Source organism: Lutjanus erythropterus, chromosome 20 (assembly GCF_056507025.1).
Source record: "Lutjanus erythropterus isolate fLutEry1 chromosome 20, fLutEry1.hap2, whole genome shotgun sequence".
NCBI classification, from domain to species: domain Eukaryota; kingdom Metazoa; phylum Chordata; class Actinopteri; order Lutjaniformes; family Lutjanidae; genus Lutjanus; species Lutjanus erythropterus.
Genome location: NC_139336.1, coordinates 28,526,259 through 28,543,666, shown reverse-complemented (window position 1 = coordinate 28,543,666; position 17,408 = coordinate 28,526,259). Strand labels below are relative to the sequence as shown.

The 17,408-nt window shown below is 40.4% G+C and overlaps 1 protein-coding gene across 1 annotated transcript in view; it reads right to left on the bottom strand.

The window, feature by feature from the left end:
• Nucleotides 1–17,408, bottom strand: part of dym (dymeclin) — a 72,856-nt gene that overhangs the window by 24,733 nt on the left and 30,715 nt on the right. Inside the window, exon 14 of the mRNA XM_084746178.1 lies at nucleotides 13,216–13,315. Coding sequence (XP_084602304.1) covers nucleotides 13,216–13,315 — 100 coding nt within the window. The remainder of the gene's footprint in view (nucleotides 1–13,215; nucleotides 13,316–17,408) is intronic.

Here is a 17,408-nt window from a genome sequence, read left to right as displayed (position 1 = left end):
CTTCCTCGAGCGTTACATCCTGCCTAGTTTCAGGCCTGGAATGAGAAAAGTCTATTCCCCCTGGAAGTATTATCATTCCTGTAAAATACAATAGAATAAAGTGCTGAGCAAACCAGTTCAATCTTTAATGCACAGATCAGTATCAGTAAAGCTTTACGATAAAAAAAACTTGTTTTCTTCCTTCCTTTACATTTAAAGGGATAATTCTGATTATATGATGTAGGGTTGTATGAGGTACTTTTATTGTCTTTTAGTTTGTGCTATTGTGTGACCTCTAATATTGCTGTGTGACTAACTGAAATCACACAATAACACAAACATATATGCAGATCTATGCAGCGGTAGACCAGCGACTCCAGTGTTCTGCATGGCAAAATTACTGATATCAAAGGTACATACTGCAGTGCACACTAGGGTAAACTGACACTGACTTTTCTTTATGAGGGGCTTGTTTTAAGTGGCTAAAATACCTTTTCTAGACCCACAACTCTCATGGTCTGTGAGGTAAAATGCAGACAGCAATATTAGGCTTATATGATTAAGGGTTTCATCAGAAAATTGTAATGAAGAATGGTCATAAAACAAGAAACAAGAACTTTCATAGAAAAGAATACAAGCCTTTATGTTCTCCATAGTAAGAAATATCTTTAAGGATACATTTTCATGATTAAAAATCATTGTTCTGATGATGACCTGTTTTTTGACCAAGAATTTGCTAATACCAGCTAAGACCAGCTTCAAAACAGCAGCTCAGCGAGACTGCAACGGCAAGCTGATTGGAAGCTGAGATTCCACCTCCAATCTGGGCTAACCATCTGTAACAGAACTGCATGTGGTAGCATTTTATATTCCATCTTCGGTGCCCTGCTTCTGAAACAAGTCCTTATCTTATAAATAACTTTGCTTGCTGTGTGGCCGCTTTTTTTTTTTTTTGCTGTCGCCACACATATCTGCAGCACATGAACACACACAATCACCTTCTGAAAGTAGGCAAGGGGGATTAGGATGATTGTAAATAACTGTATTCTGTTGTGCGTCGACCATGAATCAGGCTTGCCTCACAGACGCAATAATGCATTGCATTGATTTCCACAAGCTGGCGGGCGAAGGTGTGCGGCGGCGTGGAGCTTTAACAGGCAGACCTGAAGAGGCAAGTGGAAGGCGGAGGGAGAGGCGGCTATAATGAGGATTGATTGTGCGTCTGGAAGCAGAGGTGGCTCTCGGGGCTCGACTCCACTGCCTGGCTAGACCTGCTCCACTCTGTTCTGCCGTGGCAGGCCATAATTAGACAGAAAGCAGGGACAGATATGGGAGACAACTGAGTAGGAGGCAGAGGAAGGAAGACAGCAATAAAAATGGAAGCACAGAAGAAGAAGAGAGTAGGAGTGGGGGAGTTGATGGAGAAAGTGAATGCGGCGATGAAGAGGAGACAAAAGGAGGAGAGGAAGGCAGAGTAGGAGTGAGGGATGCCTACTAGTGTGTTTGTTCTCTAGCTCTGCACCCAGCTTAATGAGATTAGCCTGGCAGGAAAAAAATGCCACACTAGGGAATTCAGGTCACATGAAAATAGGCTAGCTAGACGTCTGCCTGGCCCTGTGTGTATGTTTGTCAAGTGGATGAGATTAAGAGGTCCATGGTCTACTTGAAACCCAGACAGGATTTAAATATATTGGCTCCTCCTCTCCCACTTCTCACTCTGTTCTCTTGCACTTGTTTTCCCCCCAAAAATGCATCTGCTAGACAGCCAGAAAACACCTGACATGTGTTTGTATGACTGCATGAAGCCATTACAGCCTTTCCTTTCTTTCTCTTAGTCCCATTCCTCATTTTTTCCTTCCCTCCCCTCCGCTTTTTGTGCTCCTTCTTCTCCTCCAGTCATGTGCTATTTTCCAGCCTCCTGCATTGTCATTTAGTCACAACCGCTCACGCCGCTATTTAATGTCTTCTCTCCACCCAGGAAAACACAGGCCTCAGACATGAGCTGTATCATTAGTCTCAATGATCCTGCCCCATTTTAGTTGTTTCACAAACCTAACAGGAAGCCTGTGTGTGTGTGTGTGTGTGTGTGTGTGTGTGTGTGTGTGTGTGTGTGTGTGTGTGTGTGTGTGTGTGTGTGTGTTTGTCAGCTTTTCCATCTGTCTGATTCTGCTGCTAATACTTCAACATGCTGGGCAGAAATGTGTTATGTCTGCAGGTATGTTTGACCTTTGCTATCCGTCTGACAAGGAAAATTATAGTTTACAGATGCAATCAGGGGCTGGGAAGGACAGCGCCGGCTCTTCACTATCTGTGTGTGTGTCTAGCCGTCCTATCATATCCGAGCGTGTTTTTATGCAAGTGTTTGTGTATGTGGACAGGGTGTTTAGAGACACAGACATGTAAATCCCTGTAAAGTAGGAGCTGGCATCATTAAACCAATAGCTTAGTGATTCCCTGGCTGGCCCCACTGCTGCTCACTGCAGGCTGTTGCAGGGCAGACAAACCAGACATATTAAGAAAGAGTACTGACAAAGACAAGGGCATGGAGATAAATACAGACAGATACGCAGAGAGACAAACAGAGTCAAGAGCCGCACTTGAAAGACGGTTTGCAATCTGTTTTTTTTTCTTTCCAACGTAAGAATACAAGCCACTCAATGGAAACAGACAGAATGTTTACATCCTTAGCCTTGATGTAACATAGTAATAGAAAAGAGGGGTATAAGGTTGGAATAAGGAGGAAGAGAAGAAAAATCACACCACGTGGACAGACAGAGAGGGTCAGACTGGCTGAGTAGCAGCAGCCTGCCATGTCTTTTGGGAGTTTTTTAAATAGGTCATTGTCTGACCCGCATTATGGTACCATGGCCATGTCATAATCACACCATTTTGTGGAGCATTGTGCCCAGGTCAGCCTCTTATTACCCCCTAGCCTCACAAAACATCCTTTGTTGCACACACAGAATGAGGCAAAAGACAGTGTTAACCCCCAGAACTACAGCACCAACAATGCAGTGAGTCTGCCGGTCTGGATGTGTTTAGGAAAGACTGTGTCGGACAATCGCTGCATCACTGTCTGTGTGGAGGGGAAGTCCGGCATATTTGCAGACACACACCTTATTATGTGTTTAAATAAGCTCACTACCTCGAGGAGACTACCAGCAGGGGGTTTAGAGGGCAAAACAGCAGTGATACCGGCGATGACGCGAATGATAATGGTAAAAAAGATGACGCCAACAGCTGCAACAGCACTCTGACAGATAGGTGGGCAGTGCTAATTGATCTGCTGCTAGCTGTGCTCTGTTGTGCTGCGCCTCGATCAGGAAAAGACCAGGGCACAGCGGGGCTGCCCTAATTATCATTTGGAAGCAGACAATCATTAGGACCCCAGAGCACCTGCTGCCTGCAGGGGTGGCACTTCTACCGCTTGAGAATAAACACAGAAAGAGTCAGAGAGACAAGGCGAGAGACAATAAGAGCCTGACAGTTATACAGAGAGACAGGCTAACAAGTAAACTAACAACCAGGCCTAGCATCGTCTTCACCAGGCAGGTGAGGGCAGACGAGACGAAAAACGGGGGAGTCAGTGAGTAAGTCAGCTCTCAGCTCCCAGCAGGATACTGCTTTAATGAGAGGAACACAAGGAGACAGACTTGACATCATGAACTACATAAAGAGTGGCATCAGTCTGAGAGGTTACTTTGTAAAGCGCCACCTCATTATAGAACATTTTATTCAGTGTTAACCTTTTATAAAGACCACCAAAGACTTTGCAATTTAAACCTAGAGTTTGGTTCATTTTGTGAAGGTGAAAACCCTGGCTTTATAAAACCCCATTACTGGGGCTTATTACTGAAAACACTGCAGCGGACATTTAAACCAAAAACAGCCCCGTGTTAAGTAAGTGCAAGGCGCTGCATTGATCGGGGCGTGTTGCTTCAGGTTAGCCTGAGAACCAGACAAATCTGTGAGATCATGTTTCATACCCTCCGATTCCCACCAGTCCTGACTCTTGTCGGGCCAATCACAACCCTTTATTTATATTGGACACATCTGATACGACAACTGACAGAGGAGCGTCAGAACATTTGTTACTAGGCCGTCTTTTTTTCCTGCTTAAAAAAGCACTGATCATAGCTCTGACATGTATGTGTAATTCAGTGCTACATCACATTGTTTCATTGCTTTGATTAGTTGAAGGTCATGCTTTGTTCCTGTGATTGGTTGTAGGTCTATCCCATTGCATCAAGTTGCATTTCTGTCTGTGTCCGTTGGAAACTGAATGAACTGAGAGATCCCAGACTAATCTATCCTACCCTATCAGGCACTAAAAACCCTGTGAGGCAGTTTGTATGTGGAAGTATTTTGCTACTCTGGAAAGTTATCACGGCGGCGATCATTTTATCTTTCATTGCGGCAAACAAAAAGCAAACAGTAGAAATATGAAGATACAAAATAATCTACCAGGAATCTCTGTCATGTATTTGACAGGCCAGCAGAGGCAAAGTAGATGCTGAATAAAAAAAGACAACTATGATGAAGACTTCTGTTAGATAGAAATAATTGTTGATGGCCTGGTCCTCCAAATGAATAAGATGGATTTTTTCACACAATGCCGTGTGAAGCAAACTAGCCAGCCACTCTATTATTTAGTACTGCTTGTATTGCTCACGTATTACGAAACACGATTATTCATTATCGTTTGAAGCATGTTCTGTTTAATAATGACGACGTCTTCGATTATCCCATGTGAGCTCACAATGTCATCAAACGTCATCTTATGTTATTGTTTTATTTGAGAGACCCCTCATGGCAGAAATTACATTAAAGATGTGAAACTAAAATAACAGTTTGTCTGATATTTTTTATTTTGATGTGCTGAAACAAAAAAACAGTCGAATGCTAGTTTGACAGGTGCATGCTGCCTGTTGTTATGTCTCTAAGATCACCTCAAAAGCGCTTGTTATATTAATGTAGTTAATAATCCTCCTGTCATAGACTAGTCTCTAGCTACTGAGGGAAATCTTCAGCTTGAGGCAAATATATTAAAAGGTTCATATGGAATAAATTTGAGGAAAGTAAAATATATAGGCAGCCATTACCTTTCTCATTTCTCTCCTCATCTCTCCCCTCTGGGTATTTTCACATGAAATGACAAGAGGCTGCGTGTGTCATTTGTGCCGTGACCTCTGATTATGGGGAAAAGCGGTGCGATAATGTACATCAGTCCTGCGTGGTGATTGGTTCCACATCAAAAGACTGTACGAAATATGACTGGATAATGTAGCAATGACACTTCAATCAATGAATTCCTACTTTCAGGTACAACGTGTATGAGGGGAGACACTGCTCTCTCTCTTTACGCATGATGTGGTCTCAGAGTTTCCATCAGCACTATGGAATTAGATGAAAATGGACATGGGGGAAAGTCACGATCAGGTCAGGCTATGAAACTGCCATATTTAACAATCTTGGAAACTGAGAAGTGAACTGATAGGTTGAAAAAACATGAGATTCCCATTTGTGATTGAGCCGTGCGGAGGCTACACTGAACACAGGCATTTTATAGTCATAATACCTGTGCTTTTTCCATGGTCTGCACCTCTCCGATATTGGTGTGCGTTCCTCCCCTCTACCCATCCTCAAAGTCATTTCATATAAAATATGCAGAGGGGAGAAAGATCAGGAGAAGACAGAAAAGTACTGAAAAGTAGGCTGGAAATGAGGAACACTTTATTGGATTTTATTAATATATTTCCCAAGTCACTTTCCATCTTAGGGTAACACTTAACTTCAAAGGTGCGGTAAATGACTTTGGAGAAACGTAGTTCATTGTTTGCACTCATTCCCATGTCATCAGATATTAATGTTTTGGGCCCATTGATGCCAAACAGGATAGAGGGGTCTTGAATCATCCTGAGGGGGTTTATTTCACAACAATGACTTGATTACTGTGCATTATCCTGCTTATCACACAGCTACTTGCTTAAGAATATTTGATAATTTGATAGAAAATATTGATGAAAAAATGATTTCACCAATTTAAAAAATATTTTATGGTTCCTCCAGAGTCTATGATCAGAACTGTGTCCATAGCAACGGCCTATTCTTCATAGCAACAGTCTGTTCTTCTTAGCAACAGTCTGTTATTTATAGCTATGGTCTGCTATACAGATATAACAGAACTTAAAATCCCATAATTGACCAATCAGACTCGAGTATTTAACAAAGCCTCGGAATAAAAATTATTAATCGGGCGACTTACAATACAAAGTATTGGGACTCAAGCCAGCATTCAAGTTTCCGTGTCTATGAGTGCATGAGGATCCATTGGGGTCTGCATGACATAAATGTTGTCATCAGAGGTTTTCGTAGGATCTGTGTGGACATCCACTTACCCCCAATTTGTTGATCCCATGTGGACCTGTCCACAGACTTGCCCATGTTGCCACTACAGATGCTGATCTACCATAAATGTGTGGATGTGGGCTCGAAAAAGAAGTATAAACACACACAACTCACACAACTGTCTGTGTATGTGTCCGTTCAGGACAAAAATCCAGTCATAATAAAGGGTTAGCCTTGAAAGATATTTTATTACTTTCCCCCCACTGCTGTGAGCTCATATTTGAATGTTAGGACTCAAAATATTGTCCCATATACAAGTGACTATAGTCTGACCAGTACTAGAGGTATTTAGTAGTATTAAAAAAATTCAATAAAAAGGTAGGCTTCCCAGAAGTTAAAACAACTAGCGGCTAGCAGGAAATGCACTGTTACCTTGAATAATGTACGGATTTCCTTGTTTTTGAACATTGTTGGAAATGTTTGGGATGATGTGAGTACACAACTAAACAAACTACACAACACGGATCTCATGTTAATGCAAAAATGTTACATCATATCACATCATAGCTTTAAAGAGTCAACCTGTCAGTCCTCTCTGGTGGAGAAACTATGTTATAGTGAAACTTTTTCTAAATTACCTTTAACCTCATTTGGCATTTCTCTAGTGGAATTCCTTGATATGAAATAATATATATCTGCTGATATATTGGCCCAGACGATTTATTAGTCTAGCTCAACATGGGATCTTGAAGGCCACATTCATTTATTAGTGGAGTATGTTTGAGTCATCAGCTAACAATGTAAAACACACCCATGGCAATGAAAAATTGCAACTAAGTAAAGAAAAAGAATCTGATGGGGGCCACTAGAAATCAACTAAACAATCAGTTTCAGCACAAACATGAACGCCACTTGATTAAAAACTCAAAAAAATAACTGCCGCTGGTTGAAATCATCTGTTCACCTACATATACTTCAGAGACCGTGCAGTAATCTACTTTAAAAACGCAATTTCCAGTCATCTATGAGCTATTGTAGCATTAATGGAAAACTGTGGATTTTGCAAAACAATTTCGTAGTCTAATAAAAAAGTGGCAAATTCCTGGAAGGCCTGATAATAAACAGAAGGCATAATGTTTATTATCTGTTGATATATCCTGGGGCTCTGCTTTTTCCCTAAACAAGAGGAATGGTGCTACAAAGCTAATGCATGTGTCTACTCTGGCTATTAAAAAGAGATCACAGATTGTGACTCAACCAGTGCACATAAACACATAGACAGGGTGGTCCAACATGCTTCTGGCTCTGTGTGTGTGAGTGTGTGAGTGTGAGTGTGTAGTCTCTTCCCAGAAATGTGCAACAGTAAACAGACGAAGAGGCACAGAAGTAACATTACCACTACCACTGGCTGGGAGCATAAACAGTGACACACAACGCAATGCAATGCAACACAGCACATACTTCCTTCTTTTTATGTTTGTTTGTGCGTACGAGCACACACTGCATGTCACTGCACATATCTCAAAGGCCAAGAAAAAACATCTGCAATCAGAGGTGCAGAGAGCAACCGTGGGGCCCCCTGAGAGCTGCCCCGCTTGGACTGGGAGCCTCTGGCTGTCCCCTGGGGGCTCGAGGGGCCCTAACCCTTCACTCTTTCTTCCCTGACACTAACCAGACACAGCAGCAAAAACACATACGAGGACGGGGTGGAAGGGGTGGAGGGGGGGGCGGGGTGGTTCTGTGTGTGTATATACGAGAGAGATGGAGACCAAGAGGCAGACATCAAGAGGAAGAGGAGGAGGGAAAAGAGGGAGACATTAACACATAAGCAGAATGCACCCAGCTTTAACCCACAGCTTAGAGCATTTTGACGACGTTTTTTTTCATATCCTCCTCTCAGTCTCTCCCTCGTAAAGAGAGCAATTACATGTCCAGGACAATCCCACATTAAACAAACATTAGTTCTCTCTCCAGAGCCAGACCCAGCCAAATTACATTGTTTCCAGATGCCCATCACAAACCCACCCTCTCACCAAACCCTCCCTCCATGTCTCCCTTCCTCTCCTCTTGCTTGTTTCTCTTCTTTTCTATTGTTCTTCTCTTTATCTCTCCCTATAGTTCCCTAAACTTCATCCCTTCCCAAGTTTAAGAGGGTTTGCGAATAACACCAGAGCCATCTGTTTTCAATTATACTACTACTGGAGGAGGAGAGGAGGAAACAAAGGAGTCGACACGATGAGACAGCAGTCCTTCTTTTAGGTCATTATAACTGGTCCGATAAGAAATTCTATGCATATGATTTTGTGCAATTTCTGTTTAAGATTCATAGACATAAATGGCCGGTCAGCTAATGTTTAGCTTGTAGATAACGTTTGCACCCATTAATTTCAGTTCAATGACGTTCCTTTCATATTTGCCGTTGTATTAAACATTTTACCAGCAGTTTATTTTTCATCTAAGATCTCATTCCTCTGGTGATATGAATAAATGAGATATGTACTTTAAATTTAGTCTACATGCAAAGACAGTTTAGCCATTCAAGTCACACTCATTCAGAGATCACGTAGCATTATCATCCAGAATCTGACATAAAATAGTGTAAAATTCACTGAAGCATAAGGGGTCAGCTGTGTTGATGCTTTCAGTTTGTTTGTTTAATTATCTGATCAGTAGAGCACAACTGATCATCAGAAAAATATTACTATTTTTGCTATCGATTAACATATTATGTCATTTTTCAACTAAAAATGCCAAATATTGTTTAGTTCCAGCTTGTCTGTTGTAGTATTTTCCAGTTTTCCTTTGTTTTGTGTGATAGTAAACTGAATATCTCCAGGTTTGTGAAGCGTTGCTTGGACAAGCCCTATTCACGTGAGACTAGCATTACAGGAGACCTCGTGATTTAGAAATTACCCCCTCCACACGCACATCTGTGTTCGCACGTGATAAGAATTTACCGACTTCATTCTCCGGATATGATGTCAAGGCTCTGCATAACAACAATGTTTCAGAAGCGGCACGTCTGTTCTTCAGCAGCCACATTAATAATAGACTTCAGAGTTGTTTTGCCCACTTTCTGCATGTTACAAGCATAAATACCTTTAGAGCTACTGTCACCTTCTCTGTCATTATCACTTATTTTAAACGTCAATATAGGAAATCTCACAGAACAGCTGCTGACTGCTGTTCAGCACAGAATGAGCTGCGATCAAATTTCATACTTGTGCAACTGTCTTACAACATAAAGCAGACATTAAAAAGATTAAAATATTATCACAGGACCTCTGTGTTCAAGAATTATGGCAAAAATATTGTGGTGGAATTTTTACAAATTTTACTTTACAAATTCTTCTTGGACTTTTTTTTTTTTTGCAGCGATTTCACGGCCAAAAGGTACATTTACTGCCATTCAAAATCTACATAATTTTAATCCCTCTGCTCCGACTGCCAACACCTGTCTGCTCTGAGTGCAGCCACCTCTCCTTTCTCCCTCCTCTCAGCTCATCCACACCCACGATGTGCACACACTTGCTGCAATGCTTATGTAATGTGTTGATGGAAAAACAGATCAGGAAAATTCACGAATATCAAAGGAAAGCTGCTTATTGCAGAAAAAGACTGGCTGCTCATTTGCTGCTGAATGCTGTGAAATATGCAAACAATACAGAGCTTATATAGACATATGCTCCGGTATAGCATGTACACGGATGTCACGCAAGATCCCTGCATGACATTTGTGGTGCAGACAAGAGGTGACACTACACTCCATAAATAAGAAAAGGAAAAAAAAATGAAGAAGATTTTGCACAGGCTGACGAGTTCGGCACAATCAGTGTGATTAAGAAAAGACAACAAATGACTAACCACCAGAATCAAAGCCAGACTGGAAGGTCCCCTTCCCTCTGAACAAGGACCTTCCAGGTTTTATCACTCAAAAACACCACTGACTCAGACAATGACGTTTACTACCAAATACATGGGAAAAACAGATTGTCCACTTGCACAATTTATATCTCTGAGTGGGTGTATGTGTGCATGTGTTAAGAAGCTAAACAATACAATATGTTCCTTTTAATCAAGAGATGTTAATAAAGCTAAAAGTTGACTGAACAGGAGGCCCGGGAACCTTTCTAGACATGGGAACCAATGTCACATTGAGTTAGTATAGTCTAAACTCAAGGATAACAGCAGTATCAGAAAAGTTGACCAGCTCTGTCTTAAAAGTCTATGACCCAGACTGGATGTCAGACGCTTTTCTAGGAAAAAAAAAAAAACCTCGTTGTAAAATTCCCATGAAAGAATCATACTGGAAATCTGCCTTATGCCCTTGAGCAACACACTGAAAGTCTACCAAACGTGTCTCTGACCTCTCACTGTGTGTGTGTGTGTGTGTGTGTGTGTGTGTGTGTGTGTGTGTGTGTGTGTGTGTGTGTGTGTTTGTATTTCTGTTATTATTGTTGTCACTATTAATATTCCCTCTGAGTGCTCTCGATGTAAACAGCTGACTGGACTTCTATCTTTAACAGAGATAATTTAATCATCAAAAAGTAATCTCTCTTTAGCTTTTTCTTTTCCATTTTCAGTCATTTATGAATGTGTGTATATAAAATATAGCATTAAAATAAGCCCCAGAGGAAGGAAACATCAAAACAAAGCTGGATAATTGCATTTTATATGTTGTGTGTCTGTGTTTGTATGTCTGTTTGTGCGGGGCCTCATCAGACAGTCGCTACACGCTTGAAGGAGCACTCAGACACTCTCATGTTACCCCAAAACCTAAGGGCATCTACGGGGACCCTCCTAATACATCTCCAGCCCCCTAACACACACACACACACACTCAAATATGTTTACGCACATACACGCATTTATCTAGGACCATGCAAATCTAATGAGACAGCCAGACTGAGACGTATACACACAAACCTGAAGGCAAAGGTGCCCAAACACAAACACAGACAACCATAAATAGTCAATAGTCAACAGAGCGCACTGATTGGTCAGGTGTGGCTGTTAGTAAGATCCACAGATACTTGATTGCATTGGGACAAAATCATGATTAATTTATGGGTTTAAGCTCAGTCAGTTAGTTGCTGCTGTGGTGCTATTAAGATTTCAATTTCAGATTGACGCTGATGTTTCACAGAAATTTCAATATTACATTTGGTGCCGCTGTGTAAGACTGATTTTAACATTCAATTTCATAAACGCTCAATACTTTCATCAAATATTATTCCACAAGTAGAGACTCCATTTCAGTACAAATTAACAGCATGGGACGTGGGTTGGAAAAGTAATGAGAAAAGGACAAAGGACTGGAGTAGAGAGAGCAACTCTGCAGAAACAGGCCTTAAATTTGATGCTTTGCAGCAGCTGAAACTCTGCACAGCATCCTCAAATGAATCCCAGCGAGGACCTAAACTGGTCCTCATAACTGGCGCCAGGAGCAAAACGAGGAGCTGTCTCAGGCTTTTATGACACACTAAGAGAGATATCAAAAAATATTTCAAAATCCATGATCGAGAAGACGCTACAAGGTAGAGCAACATATGAAAATGCATTTTTTCTTCTTTTCTTCTTACTATAGCAATATTGAACAATGCTGTCAAAACGGGCTGATGAACTGCAAATGTATAATTTGATTGATTTATTCAATTAAAAAAGAGACAAATAGATGAGAGGATTAATACTACTGTCATATCTCTGTATGTGTACATGCATACTAAACATGAAGCTGAGTTGTCACGATACTAAAATTTTAAACTTTGACACAATATTAGTATAAAAAAAACTACACTTAAACTAAATTAACAACATGCACACAATGCTGGTACAGAAAAATTCACTGGACACTGTCTGGTTTTGCTGCAAACCCAATTTCAGGCTGGACAATCAAGAATGAAGGTCTGGACGGCGCACTTAGATCATTTTATTTAATATTTTCAAGACTTTGGAAGGTTAATATTGTACTGTTTTTAGACATGCAGTGCTGAAATATAGCTGTTAGCATAGCTTAGCTTGAAGACTGGTAACAAATCCACGTATCAGCACCTCTAAAGCTCACTAATTAAAATGTTAAATACCTCTTGTTGCTGCTGCCCAGGGGGAAAGTGCTAACCGCTGCACAACCATGCCGTTACAGTGTAGCTTTGTCAAGCTGCACTGTCTATGAGTGGCAATATCCAGATAAATGTTAACAATTAACCCAGTTGTTAAACACGTTTTCCACTGCATCTGTGTGTTGCTTGGCAACCATTGTGCTAAATGTGGCTGAAGAAGTGCATGGTAGAATAATGATTATTTGTTATCATTAAATTATTGTATTTTTTGAGGTTCTAAAAATCACCGTAAACCACAGACTCTTGGGGCTTATTGTTTTAATTTGTGGTATGATGGGTGTCATGGGACTATTTCTTGGCAAGGACTCCTTTACTCAGGGCTGTGAAATAGCTCTGTAATCATAAGCTTGCAATTTCAAGTCTTTATGCTAAGCTAACCGGCTACTGGCTGCACCTTCATATTTCAAAGACACATGTGAATTGATGAATTGATGCTCTTATCTAACACAAAGCAAGAAAATGAAAAAAACGAATAATCAATCATAATATTTAGCTGCAGTCTTACGATTAGAATTTGACAAAACAAACTTGACAATAAACAAGTCAACATTCATGCTACTTCAAGTGCAAATTCCTACGACCTCAAACTCATGAAACTGTCACAAATGCCTATGTCAACTCCTCGACCTTATCCAAGTAGACATAATTTGGCAGAACTACTAAAAAACTGTGTGCAGACTCAGACAGACAGAGACAGTGTGTGTGTGTGTGTGTGTGTGTGTGTGTGTGTGTGTGTGTGTGTGTGTGTGTTTGTGTGCGTTTTACTCACATAGTCGGGCAGAGCTGTGTTGTCTCCCTGCCTGCCTCTCAGAGACTGTGTTGCCTGCTCCAAAACTTTGTTGTGCTTTTTGGAAAGCAAAGCAAATAAACTGCAGGAGAGACACAGAGAGGGGAAAAAGGAGTGAGAGAAGCAACGACAGATGAATGAAACACTTCTACAAAGAACCCAAAGACACAGTTGTCACGCTGCACAGTAATTAATGTGCTACAAATAGTGGTCTTTAGTTAGGTTAACTGAGTGAGGAGAGAAGCCTTTATTTAAAGACAGATTATTATTAGAGAACAATCTGTTTTACTTTCTAAATGAGGCATTTAAAATAATTAATAATAATTAGTCTTGGAATAACAAAATACTTAAGAAATTGGCAGGAGGCAGTTTTAGAAATGACGTGTCAAAATACTAAAAATTACGCTTAATTTAGCATCAATTTACAATCACAACTGCTTTTTCAATCCGGCTTTTAGGTCACAGCCTCGGTCAGTTTTCGAAAATCTGCACCATTTGTACATGAATGTGTTTGTTGCCATAGTAGGTGACAGTCTGCCGTTTGACCCCACTGGTTAACTGACTTGATTTGCCCTCATTGTTTGTGTTTGTGTGTTGGTTGTCTGGATGGAACTGCATGATTGAATGTGATGGATGGACACAGACATACATCAGGAGTACTAGAGTATGCTTGGGTGACCTTGGATTGCAATAGGATGGCATGGCGCTGACGCCACAGTCAATTGCTTCACTTGACATGTGTTGTCACGCAAGAGACTTGAGAGAAAGCTGGAAGTTTCCCTCCAGACACATTTTAAAGTATGTTACTATGATTAATATTTTGTTTAAAATAGTTTTCCCAAATAAAAAGGGGAAAAATATTAAAAGGGGCTGGAAGCACATCCGATCATGCATGAAGATGGCTAAGAGGTAGCATTAGAGGAAACATCAGAGACTCAGACATACAGTTTTGAGCGTCAGTCAAACTCAGACGAGGTGTCTGTTCGTAGAGACATATCAGAATGGTAAATGTAGATAGCATCTTTTATTTGTTTATGTTGTTTGTTAGCTTGTAACTGGCAGCAGCTGACACAGGAAATGCTAACTCTTGCTGCTCTGCGCTAGAGCTTTCAGGGTTTTTTGCCTGCAGTACAGCGACTGGCTTTAGAATTTTATGTACGAAATCTAGCTCTCCGAGAGCACTTTGGATCTCTGATTAGTTCACAGACATCTCCCCCTTCAGCAGAGGAATGTGAAAACACCTCTTTAGTGACAAGATATGCACAGACAAGTCAGCGCAGTCATGGTCGGATGTTTTAGGTGCCATAAGAACAAGGAAAAGACATTTTAAGGAATAGAAAAACAGAAGAGAGAGAAAGTGTTGGAAAAGTAAGGAGGATATTGGCACATTCTTACAGGCTATATGGGAATTCTCTGTAGTTCTTCCCTTTTGGAAACAAGTGCTGCTGAAACTTGGGAGGTGGATAGAACAGTCCCTAAACTCAATTATTCCTTCTTGGGGATAAAACATTTTTACCAACAGGTGTCACTAAATCTTAGTCTGGTTAAACGTTAACTGGTTTCATTACTGCACTAAGACTTGTTTTACAAAACTGGCTGAACACATGAACAGTGAGTGGTTAAATTTATGACGGATGATGCGTCCTTGAATTCTTATCGACTCTAATGTTTTTGCTTTGTTTTGTTTTTGTGTTGCTTCACTCTGTTTTCCCCTTTTAGATATGTATGTCTGGAAAAGTTTTTAAGTCTTGCAATTGGATGTAGACGGACTGGAAGAAATCAATAAGAAAAAAAAAAAAAAAAAGAGAAGAAAACTAATTTTTCTGTGCATCTTCACAAAAAAGATTTGCTGTGATCAGCTTTGAGCAGTGCCTGCGAACAGCTTGATGTCATTCCAAGTTGCTTTTAACATAATTAAAGAAAACATAATTAAATAAATAAATAAAAAAAACAGTTCTACTATACTGGTTGTCTAAAAATTAAGGATTTTTCTCTCGTTGAGCTCTTTATTACATCTTATTTATGACAGAATCTTATTTTTTATTCATTGCAGTGTTTATTATTATAATTATTTCTGACCTTCTGCTTTAATTACAACTTTTAATAGTCTAACTAGGTGCCCAAGGGTGTTGAATATTTAATTTGTGTGTCAATCAAGGAAAAAAAAAAAGTGGAATAAATTAAATTCAATGACAGCAAAGGGCTAGGAAAAGTCAGATGCACAAGGATAGCTCTGCTAAGCCCCTCAGAGCTACACCTGTCCATCTGTCGGCACTGGAAAACACACACACACAAAATCTCTCAGCATTCGTTATCCAGGCTAATTGGCCAAATGATAGCTGAATGGAGATATCTGAGCAGCTATGAGGAGGTCTATTTGTTATCTACAGACCTAATGTCAAAGGCCCTATTAACCAGCACTACTAATAGGACCTGTTGTACTATCAAGTCAGTTTTTTCCGTTTCAGATGAGAGACCACCGACTGAGATCCACCTGGGACGTTTGCCCACAAGAAAGCTCTGTGACTAGTTCGTCTGTCACATCCCTCATTCATGCCGAGGCAGTGACGGACACGGCCCTGGAAACAGTGAAACAGAGGGATTTCCACACTGGTGGCCTGATCGCGAAGTCATTTATCGGGCTGAAGTAATGACAGACAGACGTGATCCACCTCAGACACGCCGAAGATGTAAAGGTGCTCTGTCTCGACCAGGTCAAAGGATTCTTTTTCTATCCGGACGCACACAGAGCGTGGTTGTGTGCTGTTCTTTGAAATCGGTATTTGGACATCTGTATGCATGAGATAGCTTTAATTTTATACCTTCATTTTTAAGGCTTACATGAGTGACTGTTCAAAATTATGTTTCTATTTAAAATGTGCAAGGAATAGCAACTCTGTCACACAGAGGAATTTCATTGTGGCTGTACCCTGATAATGTTCTTAAAATTAACTAATAGCTTCTAAGATTACTTTTTGTGTTGTGTTTTATCAGCGTCCATGGTGATAGAGACGGGGTGACATGCAACACAGGGGGTTATGGTGGTTATGTATATTCTCACTCCCCCATACGGCTGCAACTAATGATTATTTTCAGCGTTGAAAAATCTGTTGATCATTTTCTCAATTAACTAATGAATTGTTTGGTCTATAAAATGGTGAAAAAAGCTGATCAGAGTTTCCCAAAGCCCAAAATGAAGCCCTCTTACATCTTGTTTTGTCCACAACCCAAATATATTCAGTTTATTCTCATTGAGGAGTAATGAAACCAGAAAATTTTCACATTTAAGATGCTGGAATCAGAGAATATTTTCTTATTTCTTAAGAAACTACACAGACAGATTAATCAATTATCAAAATAGCTGGTGCTTGATTTTGTAGCTGACAGCTAACTGATTGTTGCAGCTCTATACTCCAGCTCTTTTTAATGTTTAGCATGGCCAGAGTATTTACAAGGAGCATGAATTTAAAAAAAAGTGCATAAAAACAGGTTTGGTTAGCTAACTGTAAATTATTTGATCAAAATAAATATTAAGAGGCCATTGCTGGCCAAGGACCAGTGTGTAAGATTTAGCGGCATCTAGCAGAGAGGCTGCAGATTGCAACCAACTGAATACCAGTCGCCTCACTGTCCCCTTTCCAATAATGTAGAACCTATGGCGGTTGCAAAACTCAGGGAAAATCCAAAAATGCCATATCTAGAGCCAGTGTTTGGTTTGTCTGTTTTTGGTTACTGTAGAAACATGGCGGTGCAACATAGCAGCCCCTGTGGCAGAGGATCTGCTCGCTCTTTAGATATAAAGGGCTTATTCTAATGCATTCTCAAAACCCGTTGGCTATCATCTGATAATGATTTAGCCCTGGAGGCAATGGCCAATGTTTCGGGGCTTCTGGTGTAACCAGCGGATATCCAGATAACAGATAAGACTTATCCAGGCCAAGACTTCCTCTTCCGTGCACCTGTCATTGTTTACTTTACCATTAGTAACTCGAGATGTGAGAATGGCGTGTAATCTCTGTATACACATCTATGTATATGAATGCAGATAAAGAGTTTTTTTTTTAATCCATTAAAAAGCTAAATTGTTGTCAGATGATAGCTGATTGGTGATTGATGAGATATGTAGTCATTTATTTCAATTCTGCCTCTTCAGTGCACCACACAGACTGTTTACC